Source organism: Halictus rubicundus, chromosome 4 (assembly GCF_050948215.1).
Source record: "Halictus rubicundus isolate RS-2024b chromosome 4, iyHalRubi1_principal, whole genome shotgun sequence".
Lineage (NCBI taxonomy): Eukaryota > Metazoa > Arthropoda > Insecta > Hymenoptera > Halictidae > Halictus > Halictus rubicundus.
This window is the reverse complement of record NC_135152.1, coordinates 4,394,352-4,407,377: the sequence shown is the minus strand read 5'-3', so window position 1 is coordinate 4,407,377 and position 13,026 is coordinate 4,394,352. Positions and strand designations below refer to the sequence as shown.

The window sequence follows — 13,026 nt, the reverse complement described above, 5'->3', positions numbered from 1 at the left end:
ATACCTAATCTAAATTCTGCCGCTCACATTAGGGTTTGGGGTTTGCCAATCCTCAAAACGAAGAAGAAATTATATAACAGTATAGTATAATGGCATGTGAAAGCATGTGAAGGAATTGAACAGAAAAACTGTAACACATGTTTATGAATATATAAAACTGTATCAAACGCTTCTAAATATCAGACCTCCCAAGCCTCTTTTATAATGGCGTATAAGAAAGTTCCCAGTAAAAGGACACTTCAGGTGTGCCAGGTGCCTGCGTGCAGCCACAATTGCCCTTTTTGCTTTTAATGAGGCAAAAATGATACTTTTATCAGCCAAACAACTCCCAGTACAGTTTTACGGTCTCTGATTCAAATCTTTCCGATGCTCGCGACTGGATCATTGACAAGATGGTGGGGCGAGTCCCCAAATCAATATATAGGCTCTCCGAACGGAGCCGAGATCACTTCATGGGGAAGTTATGTGACTCTCCGAACCGGAACCGGAAACTTGCTTCTGGATCGACGGACTTGCAACATGGCCTCCTACAAGGTCCACAAAATCTCGTTTATTTAGTGAAATTTTCTGTATTTTCTTCACTTATACACATTTTTCTATTACGTTTATGTTTCTATACGTGAAATCGCATTGTTTTAATTTTCACGTCGTCTTTTTATTTTCTCTTTCCCATTATATCGTGCAATCTTTGCTCTTTATATTTTTTCTAGACTATGCACTCTATTTGTGCTATTAATTTTGAAGAGAAACATTTCTTTACAAATTCCAGGTGTGCTTCACCTTGGCGACCATCTTGGTCTCAGCAAAAGCAGCGTTCAACCCCGCCCTGTTCGACTCGTTCCCCATTCGTGACCACTCCTGGATCAGCGATGACCACCCGGACTCCGCATCCTCCGAGCACTTGTCGTCCTACAGTCCATTCTCGTCGTTGACGAAGAGACAATCTGATTACGAATCCTCCTACGAACGTCCAAAAGAATGGTTCTCGCCGTCCTTCAAGAAGGAGCCTAGAGAGGACAAGAACTTCAAGAAGATCATCTCACCAGTCTACACGATCAGAGAAAAGGACTCCTCCTTGTACAAGGACATCGTTCTAAAATCCGGAGTGCCTTACTGCCAGGAGAGCACGTCTAAACGGGCGAACAGGGACAAAAACGCAAAGGACAGCCTGGTTTGCTACAAATGCAGAAACCCTAAGAATGGAGCTACCTATGAACAGTGTTCCTACGTGTCCCAGCCTCTATCAGAGACTAGCAATATCGAGAAGGTGTTGGAACCACCCTCAGGCTTCAGGTTCAGGCGATCCAACGCTGAAGAAGCTCTGTCGGGCTTCAAGAGGTCCCCAAGAGACAGATACGGTGACCTGAGTAATCAATATAGATTCAACGAAAAAATCTTTTCGGATTCCACGCAGGATGTTCCAGCAGAGTACAAGATGAAAGACGAAGAGTGCGAGAAGGTGGTGAAGGACACGATGGTCTGCATGGTCTGCAGGGACAAGAAGAGCAACGGCAAGTACGAGCAGTGCTCTTATGTCAGCCAGCCGGAGGAGAAGAAGTACGCCTATAGCAAGTCTGCTTCCTACAAGAACCCTGAGAATAAGGATGATGAGGACAATGATAGGGAGCGCAAGGAGTATACCGACAAGAAACCAGTGAGAGAAACTTCATCGGAGAAAGAGGACAAAGAGAAATTGAGCGAGGAAGCTTCAGAGCCTAATTGCAAGAAGGTGGAGAAGGACTCCAAGACCTGTACGGTTTGCAAGGACCCTAAAACAGGATCTAGCTCCGAAAAGTGCTCCTACGCTTATCAGCCTGACGACAAGGTCTACAAGTACACCAGGTCCAAGAGCTTTGGGAATAAACAGACTCCTTCCGAAGACTATTCTTCAAGTACGCAGGTGCCCGTTTATAAAGGTAGCTATTCGAAGAAGCCCGAGGAGTATAAAGACTACAGCAGCGAGTATTCGAGTCCTGAGAAGTTCTATCAGAAGTCTGGGTCCAGCTACTTTAAAGATAGAGAAGAACCCAGTGCCAGGTATCAGAAGTCAGAGGACGCAGAGAGCTATCTTTCTGATTATGAAAAGTCCAAGTCAGAATCCGAGAGGATCGCTAAAAGCATCGAACCTAGTAATTGCAAAGAGGTCGAGAAGGATTCCATGACTTGCACGATGTGTAAAGATCCGAAAACTGGAGCGGTTTCGGAACAGTGCTCGTACAAGTACCAGCCTAACGAGAAGAAGTACGTCTATAGCAAGTCCAAGTCGTTTGGGAGTCCTACGAAGGACGAAGACAAATCCTCGGACAAGTCCACGGAGCAGACTGAGAAGAGCGAGTCCAGGGAGCCTTACTTCGACAGGTCTGTTCATTCATTCGTTCTCATTGTTCAACTCGTCATTAGCGTTCAAGGCTTGGTTCTTCTAGTACCAACCACTGTGTCAATTTTTTCCTCTGCGTTTCCTCTTGTTCATGCTTGCACGTTTAAACAGAATTTTAGTAAATCCTGTGCTAAGAATACGTTAACGTCAGCAGGTCCTACGGATCCAGACCCGAGAAGGTGGACCGCAGTGACGACAACTCTAAAAAGGGCTATCACGAGTTCCGATCTGGCAGCGAGTCGAAACCGGAAGTGAAAGAACAGCCATCATCAAAATCGCCAGGGGAATCGCGTTTCTACGACGCGTTCGAGAAAAAGGCCGAGATCAGGAAGTTCCTGCAGGACTTCCAGAAGGAGGACAGGTCCAACTGCAAGAAGCTGATGCGCGACAAGATGACCTGCTACCAATGTGTCGACGAAAAAGGTTTCCGGCAAGAAGAGTGCGCGTTTGCTACCACCGAGGACTCGGACCCTGACAAGTCCGAGAAAACTGAGTCTACAGAGGATGTTGAACCCAGCAAAAAGGTACCCAGGTCGTATATCATCGACAGAAGAATGGATGATGCTCCCTTGGACTCCCACGCGGCTGCTACTGAAGATCACGCGAGAAAAGACTCCCCAGGTGAGCAGAAGGCTGAGGATGAAGCGAAGGGAGTTGATGCTTATGCTTATGTTGCTGAGACTAGGCCTGTTTATGACAAGGTCCTAGGGTTCACGCTTCCAGCATACATGCTGGAGAGCTCTGAGTATGAACAGGAGTTTGATAAGTCTTATGGCGCCGGTAAAAATTAATTAGAGAAACAATTAATTGCAGCGTCCCGGGAAAATTAGAAGACTGCGTTCTTGTTCAGATCGTGTGCGAACTTTTGGAATTTTTTTCGGGAAAACTGTACGCATTTAATGAATACATTTAGAGAAATGTACCTTTGGTCCCGGACAAAATGCTTTTAGCGTTTCCTGAACCCAATCCAAGTTCTTACACAGGAAGTAAAGAATAGAGACCAATTAAATCACAGAGTAGAACTAATTAAGAACGTGAAAAGTAGCAGCGAGCGTTATTTAGTGTTTAAGCTGTATCGTTAAATACAATTAAACTGTTTCTTCCCCAATTGTTGAACAGATTTGAATTATTTCCTCAAGCGATCGAAATTGACCTGTCGCGAAGCATTACAACCATCTACTGCCAATAAATATCGTAATCGATTAATCGCGACTTCGTTGCCGGCTCATAGATATACATTGCCAAAGATCTTTTGCGAAACGAGTCATGCGGTGTTTCTGTTTTTGTCTAGAAAAAAAGAAAAGAATGGCATTCTCGTTGGAATTTCGCGTGAAGAAAGCGACGATACGCGTTATACTCTTTGTTCCTAAAGGCAATCTATGTTTTGCGTCATGGTTGGGCAACGGTAGCCAACGGAAACACCGCGATCGATAGAAAATCGTAATACCCAGATCAAGAAACTTTGTTTTTCTACCAGGTTCATTTGTCCGACAAGAAACCACCAGGCACGTTGATCGGTGTTATTGTTTTCTCGGGGCACGGTGTCCATCAGCTGGAACGAATATTGCTTTCTAGTGTCGCGTAACACGCCTGTTCTCGCTTAGGAGAGGGAATGGTGTGCCTGGAAGCCTCGGCGCGACGCGACGCCGCACAGTGGTCGCAATCGATGAATTAGGAGGAAAAAAGTTAAAAATAAAAGGTAACAAAAAACACGTATCAGTGAACATAAAAATACAATAGTATTTTTTCCTCCTAATTCGTCGATTGGGGCCACTGTGCGCCGCTACCTTGGGGAAGTGGTTTCCGCGATGCTTGGCGAGTTTATGCACGTGCAGAACGAAAAGAAGCCGAAAGTTGCATAATTTTACGTCTTTTGGTAGTTGCTTTTTAAGGGAAACATTGGAAAGTAGCCTAACACTAGACCTATCGAGCACCAAACGATCATTTATTCAGACTATGTGCAATTTTTAATAAATGCTTGGATAGAGTATATTAATTGGACAGAGTGCATTAAAAATTTGTATAATTTCAATGACTATTTCCGGTGGGAAACCAGGTTCAAAAATATTCAAGCAAAAATTGACCCTTTTCATTTTGTGCATACGAAACTTAAATGTTGAGCAATTAAAAACAAGCAAATCTACTAATGTAAACGACATTTTCAATAATGCTGTAGCACCTTTTAGTGACACCTCAGAGCCGCTATTCGGGTGCTAAGGGTAAACAAATTCTTTATAGTTTACTAAAACTACTAGACGGAGAAATAAACTCCTATTTGGTTCCTGCGTTCTGCAATAAATGTAAACAAATTTTTCCTGAAGATCCACAGTCTACCGATAACCTACGATGTTAATACGACTGTAAACTAACTGGGAAGTAAAAAAGGTGCGTTTCATGGGGGTTGAACGCGAGTTGAGATCCGGGTCTTCGAGATGGGAGAGACCGGTGATCAAGGCAGGTATCTCTCGAACCGAGGCAGTTGTTCGAGCAAACGCGCCATCGGCGGTCAGCAAGCAAAGAAGAAGATCCAATGGCGGCCGGGTGGGAGCGTGATCCACGATCCAAGGGATCTCTGTGCCGCAGTAGCAGCGGGCGCGCGCTAGTGTCGGCATCGGTGCTGCTCGTCCCTTTCCACATATCCAGTACCTTCCACCTCCTCGAACACGACAAACTCGGACCTCGAGGGACAGAGCCACGAGCAGAGGAGAGGAGAGAACCGGTTCCTATCGGCTGGTGGAAAGCGGCACGAGTATCGTCCACCGGATACCAGAAGGCTATCCGACATGAGCACGTCGACGGTCGTGGGGTAAGACTCGATTTTTCCTTCGATCCTCTTTTGCAACCCCTCGAACCCCTTAACACGTTGACGGCTACACGAATTTTATACGTTTCGCGCAAGTTTCGTCTATTTTACAGAAATAGATTCTGTGAAATCTTCACAGAATAGTTGTTAATAACAATGATCAGCTACTTGGTAATACAGTTCACACCTTACATTATGATCTAGTCGATTTCAGCATTAATAAAATAATTTCCAAGTAATTCCACTGGTCATCGATGACCACCATGTTACCACGTTGATCGGTCACCCAACAATACTCGCCTAAAATGAAATTAATTACCTCTTCGATCGTCTTACGTTTCGCAGACCGTAATCTACCACGGTAGAATTGTTGAGTATCGAGAAATGATCAGCCAGCTAAATATGGGTTAGGTATTAACCCCTTGCCCTACAATATCGAGTCATACTCGTGATGAAGATACTGTACAGAGTCTAATACATATGTCTGTTATTAATTTCCTTCAAACCGAAATAAAATTCTATTTTGGCGTTGTTACTGTACAGCTATTGAACAGCACAATGGATATAAATTTTCTCCTTTTTTTAGGAAATTACGAATTACAAAAAAAGGTTCTAATCACTGAAACTGTAAAATAAACCGTAGTGCAAGGGGTTAAGGCAATCTCGAGATATGACTCCTTCGCCCAAATATGGGTGACACGATGCCAGTCAACGTGTGGAGGAGGAAAGTCTTCAGATCGCTGGAAAATTCGCGAAGAGCAAAAGGTAACAGCCTGAAAAGGTAGCAAAGATCTGGACAGGTCCTCTTCGCCAGGCAATTTACAAATACGTTTCATAGGAGCGTGAAGATATCAGCGAAACTTGATATCCGATAAAGCGAACATTGTGTTGTTATAGACATATCCCGTTTTATTACACGTTCTGTTCTTGATAAGAAATCGAGATGGTTTTGGGATGACTATAGGTTTGCAGACGTTTCGAAGATCTTTTGTTTTGTTGTTTGTTTGAATGATTAGTACGTTAGGTGTGTAGGAATTTTTTTTTTTGTGAATTCTTTAATATGTTTTATAGCAGTGTTTATTTGGAGATTGGACACATTGACAAAGGCCTGTTGGTATTTTAGATATCCTCCCGAACTATGTGACATTTTTAATACAGAGAGAACGAATTTTTACGAATCGCTTTTGTAAAACAGACTTTTGACAGACATAGATGGAAAAACCTGTGATTTTTTGTATCTGCTGTGTTGTTGCTAGGAAATGTAGCGTAATATAAAGTAGTTTTGAAATTAATTATCATCGAACTAAAATTGTGTAAGGATGATATTTTATGAAATGAACAGAAATTTTTCATTAATTTCATACAGTCAATATTCTGCTTTACGCGAAGGAATAACTCTTTGAACTCAAAGCTATTTTAAGATTATTTCAGAACTCAGACGATGCATGCAACACACAACATTTTGATTATATGAGCAGGCCAAGGCACGAGCCAAATGGACTAATCACCTTTTGAGTTTTCTGACGTTTTACTGCCGACAGACATGATCGATGTTTAACACTTTCCATAACAAAATAAATGTACATAATAATCAGGCTTGATAAACCAGTCTTCAATGACAAAAATTGATTGGACTTTCAAAAACGAATGAACAATTCAGCTATTATTAATTTGGCGATATCATCAATTCTCGCCATTTTTTCGCGTTAATCCAGGCTCGTATATGACTTTTTTCGCTTTATCAGTTTATGCATATGGAATCGAATATTTTTACTCATAACACACTTAATCATTCGTCAACTTATTGAACACAAACAAACCTAGCAATGCAGCACCTGCTTTGAATTATATGATCAATAGTAGACTGCGAGTTTTTATGCAAAATAACAACTGTCTGCATCAATTGTAAGAAACAGGAGCCAAATAAAATTGGTGTTCATTGTTTAATCATTTCTACAAGACGAAAATACATAGATGTTCTTAATTTTTACGCATTCATGACAAAGACGAGTTGGTGCTGTTTAAGATAATTAGAAACATTGCAAGAATTTAAGACTAACAATTTTTATTTTGCATGAAGATAAAGATCCGTCTTGATGATCATTTTCAATGGCGTCTCAGCGTCAAAGGGTTGGAGCTTAGGAATAATTACTTCCGTTAAACTTTAGAATATTTAATTTAAATTTAATTAGCAGCCAGAGTACCTGGACCTAACCAGTAAGACTATTCGCACAGAAAGATTAGGGAATCGTGTAGGGTAAAATTCGTGGAGCAGACGCGCCCGGGGCGATGAAGTTTGTCGGAGTCTAGGTCTAGGGTGCTAAGAATGGAGGACCAGGCGCGACTGGTTCCCACTTTAGCGACGCCTAGCAACCCGTAGACCTAGCCACAGCATCGAAAGTGTGATTAGATCTCGAACGGTCGGTTGTTTATCGAAGATTTGCGATCGACGGTGCCGGCTCGCAGCTAAAAGTAAAAGTGAGAGCTTCTCGGGACGTCGGCGGCGGCGGCGGTTGTCTCTCGAACGTGGCAGCGTCTCCTCGCTGCCAGAAATGGTAGGATAGTCGGAACTGGTTTCCACTTTGGCGGTCGGAGCTACCTAATTCGTGGACGTTGAGATGTTTGTATTTTTATCAGCCATCTTGCGGCTCCGGGCTTGGTTTCTTTTTCTCGATCGATGGTACGTGGGCGGAGATCCGTTGTTCGCCGATTTCTGGCTTCGATCGACACCGGAGAGAGGCTAGGTTCTGTCCTCCTGGACAGAGGAGATTACTATGCTGAGATTACTATACGGGAATAGTGCAGAAGACTGTGCAGCTGTTTTGGTAGGAACACGGTCGCGAAGACGGTTTCGGCGACCGAGGTAATCTGCGCAGTTGATTTTCTCTGTTTCCAGGTTGTTACGAAAATAGCGGCTGCTTTTTGGAGCACGTTAGGGGATTGGGAAAGGTCGGGATACCGGCGGTTCGAGACCCATAGTGTTACGTCGGAGATTTCGAGTCGGGACGTCTTGTTTCCCGACGATTTTACCCGTCGAAAATCGATCGGGCCGCGGAGAGTTGATCTGTCATTCGAATTTTTCTTCTACTGACAAGTTTTGGACGTAGAAAGTACATCTGTCACAAGTATCTTCTTCCACTGTAATCATTCGATAAATACTCAAGACGTAGAAAGTGTTTGTGTCATAAGTTGACTGCGGATCTTTATGAAAACTAAAATTTTTCTGCATTCAATTGTACTAAACAGAAATTGAGTAGAAATTAAATTCTACTGATGATTTCATTATTCTGTAATTGACTTTCCCATTTTTGTCGTAAATGCATAAAATCCGCAGTCATAAGCATTTTCTTTCATTGATACACATTAAGGACGTAGAAAATGGACTCACCATAGAAATGTTCCGAAGACACGTTAGAAATTTAAAAATGATTTAGAATATAATCTAATTGATTAGAATTGTTTCGAACTAATTTCGTAGTCACAAGATTGGTCTCTAGGGGTTTTAGAGAAGTTTGCAACCACGAGATGAAGGCAAACACGCTGAACAGTATGGAGTAGGCTCTTTGACGATGTTTGCTCTAATGTAGGCCTTGCGAGGATTCCGAGAAAAAGCTGCTCGACCTATATTACGATGAGGAAAACATCGTTGTGGATTCATTGGAGTGACCAACGCAGAGTTTCTTCGCTTAAATTGCTCATATTCGTGTGACGTTTCGCTCGAGCAACATAGTGTGCGCTTTATGTCGCTTATCTTCGGTTGCAGATCTTGTAGCTAATCTCAAGAGCCTTCACCTTTTTATTTTGATCATTTTGGGAGCCCCATCATTTAGTTTTGATCACCTCGAGAGCCTTCATTTTGTAATTTTGATCCTCTTGGGAGCATTGATATGTTAATTTTAATCATTTTCAGAGCCCCCATTCTTTAACTTCGATAATTTTGAGAACCTCAACCATTCAATTTTGATCATTTTGAGATCCTCCAAATCTTTTTATTTTGAGCATTTTGAGAGCCCCCATTCTTTAACTTTGATAATTTTGAGAACCTCCATCTTTTAATTTTGATAATTTTTAGTGCTCCCATATTTCAATTTTGGAAGCCTCCATCTTCTATTTTTGATCATCTCGAGAGCCTCCATATATTTTTATTAGACAGAATAATGAACAGTGTAATGTGCAATAAATAGACTGAAACACAATTCCTCGAGGCAAAACAAATGGAAAAAATCATTGGAAACATCCTGGGCCGATTTAAGAAAGAACATCTCCCGAGATTAATCACTGGAATCAATCAATTTTTTATTGCACGTGCGCATTCTTGCTCATTCTGGTTGAAATGTGAAATTTTGGGGAATCGCGGCGGGAGAGCGTTTGTGTTTCGACTTCGAACACAAACGAAAACGCAAATAGCTATTTTTGAGGAAGCACGCGATATACTCTCTCGAACTCGATGCACCGAAGTAAGGAGAGGCTTGGGAAGCATGTTTATAGTCGCCACCCACGCCAGGATTCTATATCCACGCGGATGAGTAATCTCACCGGGCAGCTCGATGAAATAATCGATGCATCGAGACCGTTCGATTACCCCTGTCCCCGGCGCGGCGCGACGTGGCGCAGGTCCTCCCGAAATTCAAGGCGCAAGATCATCGACACCACGTCAAGATCCCGACATTCTCCGCTTTCTTTCTGGCTCTTCTTCGATTCTCGAGTGGCTATCGATCCTTGGTACGCGCGCATTTGGATCGCGAATCGACGCCGTAGAAACGCAACACGATCTGCTTCAGCACCTCGAAACAGACACAACAACATTCTCCAAAAAGTAAAAATAAATATTCGACTCAATTGCAAAAGAACCAATGACCATTTGATGTAACCAACGCTCTGGGTACATGCTTGCACGTTGATTGTCATTCATTTCCAAACCTATCGACGTCGGTCATAATGATCTGAAATTTTTTGTTTCACAATTCTTGAAATTATTTTTTATATTTTTTCTTGCTCTATTAGAAATGGTTAAATACTATTCTTCGTTCAAGCATACGTTACAATAAAAATCGCAGGAATCAAGACCAGCTAGGTACAGTGTTTACTCGATATATGTCCAAAGATGGGTCTAGCCAGGGACATATATCGGGCAGGAGATACTATTCTTTAATCCACGCCGAACATAGAAAAGGACAGCGAAGCTATAGGGGCCTCGGTTCATGGCCCCTCACGGGGTATACCCCGCGGCAGTGGGGATAGTTCTGGGACTTTTATCGATTGGGACATATATAGAGTGCACGATGTATACTTATTAGTACTCGGTAGGTTTAGTGTTGTCTGTACCAAATTATTCGCAAAATGCGGGAGGTTCGAAATAGAAATCTTAACTTCTCTCTTCTCGATGCAGGGCAACTAATTTTAACCATTGAGTATGAAGTTCCTACCAACTTCTGAAAAAGCTCATCTAGTCGAATTTTAAACAACTGTTTCAAAAAGTTTATTTGGTTTCTTGGACTGAGACTGTTCCGTTCGAGCAGACATTTTCAAGAATGCAAAACGATTGATTTGCACATCCGAGTATGTAACTTTGCAGCAAAGTCAAGAATGTCATTCTTTCGGATGTTTAAGGCGACAATAAGTTTTCGCACGAGCTTATAATCCCGCGGTTGGCCAGGTTCCTCTAGATCCCCGCCCACGCGTGATCCAGTCTTGGACGACCCGTTTGCGTTGTCTGTGAAAAAACAATGTTTTGGATGTTAGTCAGCTAAGCTCGATATTTCCGTCGGTAAACACAGGGTGTCTTCGAAGTGGTCGACAATGGCGCACGTACAGGGTGCGGAGTCCTCTTCAGCTTTGGAACAGAAAAATATTGGTGAAATGGAACGCCGGCGACATAAGCGGTGACATAACGACCGTAACGCGTTGGTTCGACCGTTTTTCTGTTCGACTTCTGCACCGTTGTATCAACAAAAACAATATTAAATTATTAGGAAGGTATTTATAATATTGGGAGTTCGATGGAATAAAAGAACACTCGATGGATAGTGCGTTATTCTTTGCTTTAACAGTAGGTTCACGGGACAGTAAAAGTGACTATTTGTCTATACAAATTTTCAGCCATTTTTTAATAATATGTGCCCGAAGAAATAAATTTGTTGAACAATTCCTTGATAATCGTACATTTCAAAGATTAAAACTCGTGATTTTGACGCGTTCCGTAAGCCTAGCTTTAATATAGGAGATGGATGGTTTATCGAGGTCCATGACACAATAAAAGTTGCAGTGGCGATCTCAAAGGCTGGCGGAATTCATTATCAAGGTCCTCTCAAGACCACCCACTCGAGAACCTAGGAGAATGCTACTTGAAACGCATCTTCCGATGCAGAGGCGGCCATAATTCCAACATGTATGAAGCACTCTTCAAAAGTATCTTCACCGTTTCATGATACCAAGCATAATTATCACGTTCACGGACAGTAAAAATTTCAGTGAGCTGCAAAAATAGACAGGCAATTTTTCTTGAAACTAGTTGTACTATCCGATATCTGATTAGACATAAACAATAATAATAAGTTAACTGCCATTAGTAATGACAGTTGGTCATTACTTTGAAACGTATATTAATTACAAAAACTTAAGGTTGTATAAAATTAAATGAATCAAAATTGGCTTCAAAATTTGAATGCTATAGCATTCATGTCATTTTGCATCACTATGAAAATGAATGCTATAGCATTCACGTCCACGAACGTGTTATTAAACTGCGGGTCCTTATGCTTTTATAGCGAACGTAGAGCAGTACAGAAAACGCTCGTTCTATATTTGATACAACTTGTAATACCACCAAAATACTAATCCCTTACGAACGAAATGCAATACACAGAACATTCGTTCTACATACAGTACAACTTTGACTTCGAAAGTTTTTGTTTTGATTATTTTATTTTGTTATAAAATTGATGGGGGCACTAACAAGGAATAACAACAAAAATAACAGCAATATAGAATAGTTGTTGTGCTGCGTTTCGGCCACTCGGTGATCTCGAAACGGAGTCATTTCGTTCCGGTAAAATTCCGAAACGACTCTCCGCGATCTATCCCGTGTCCGAGAGAGTCGACGCTCGAGGATCGAACGATCGACGGGATGGAAATACACCGACGACGGGTTTCTAGGTCCACGCCTACGAATCGTCCAAATTTGAACGTCACGGGAACCTTGCATGCTATTAACAACCCTGCTGTACTCTGTGTGTTGGCCGTACGATCGAAACGTCGTCGTGGTTGTCGTGGTTGTCGTGGTCGTCGGATGACGCGTGGTCGAGTCTCGGACGCCTCGTCATCAGGGAAATTCGCAGGTGTGAACGACCCCTTGATCGAGGGGGTACAAGAAAATTGTTCATTGCCACGTGCCGCGGCGGCCCGGTCGACGCGGTGTATTTTTAACGGCGCGTCTATCGCGGGCATCTTCGACGACGACTCGACCGAACGGTTCAACGTTCAACAAACGACAGGCTTTCGTGCCGATCTTCCACAGAGTGGAACTATAATTAATAACGCTTCGACCACTACGATTTTTTTCAGAGAAATTCGAATCGCACGCAGGCAGATCGTGTGGGACAACTTGGGGCCATTTTTTGGCCATCGTCGATTCTATTGCGATCTTTGTCGGATTTCTCTTGGACCTTTCAAGATTAAAGTTTATTAACCCTTGAAGAAAACCAGCAACGCACTGTACTGTGCATTGTTTATGATTATAGAACAGTCTGTTGAATTTTGTTGGACTTCGTATTTTTGATTCCCTGAGGGACTTGTGAACGTTTTTGCCTCCTGTTTAGAATGGGCGCCATTCTACTCTGTACACTAT

At 42.4% G+C, this 13,026-nt stretch overlaps 2 protein-coding genes across 3 annotated transcripts in view; both read left to right on the top strand.

The window, feature by feature from the left end:
• The first annotated feature begins 382 nt into the window (after positions 1–382).
• On the top strand, positions 383–3,392 carry LOC143353245 (uncharacterized). Of its 2 annotated transcripts, none has more exons than XM_076786411.1 (3): positions 383–534; positions 770–2,358; positions 2,532–3,392. In XM_076786411.1, exons 1-3 carry the CDS (start codon positions 520–522, stop codon positions 3,166–3,168), a joined length of 2,241 nt encoding a protein of 746 aa, XP_076642526.1. In that variant the 5' UTR covers positions 383–519; the 3' UTR covers positions 3,169–3,392. The 2 variants fall into 2 exon arrangements, with proteins under 2 accessions (XP_076642526.1, XP_076642525.1); XM_076786410.1 differs by having other exon boundaries at positions 2,529–3,392.
• Positions 3,393–5,011: 1,619 nt separating this feature from the next.
• The window catches only part of LOC143353240 (uncharacterized), a 30,354-nt gene continuing 22,339 nt past the window's right edge, over positions 5,012–13,026 (top strand). Inside the window, 1 exon segment of the mRNA XM_076786404.1 lies at positions 5,012–5,178. Within this exon segment, the coding sequence (XP_076642519.1) occupies positions 5,161–5,178 (18 nt within the window). The 5' untranslated portion in view covers positions 5,012–5,160.

Bases quoted from the DNA above. Each gene is read 5' to 3' on its own strand.
- LOC143353245 (XM_076786410.1), top strand. The intron at 2,359-2,528 runs GTCTGTTCATTC...CGTTAACGTCAG, and splicing joins AGGGAGCCTTACTTCGACAG to CAGGTCCTACGGATCCAGAC.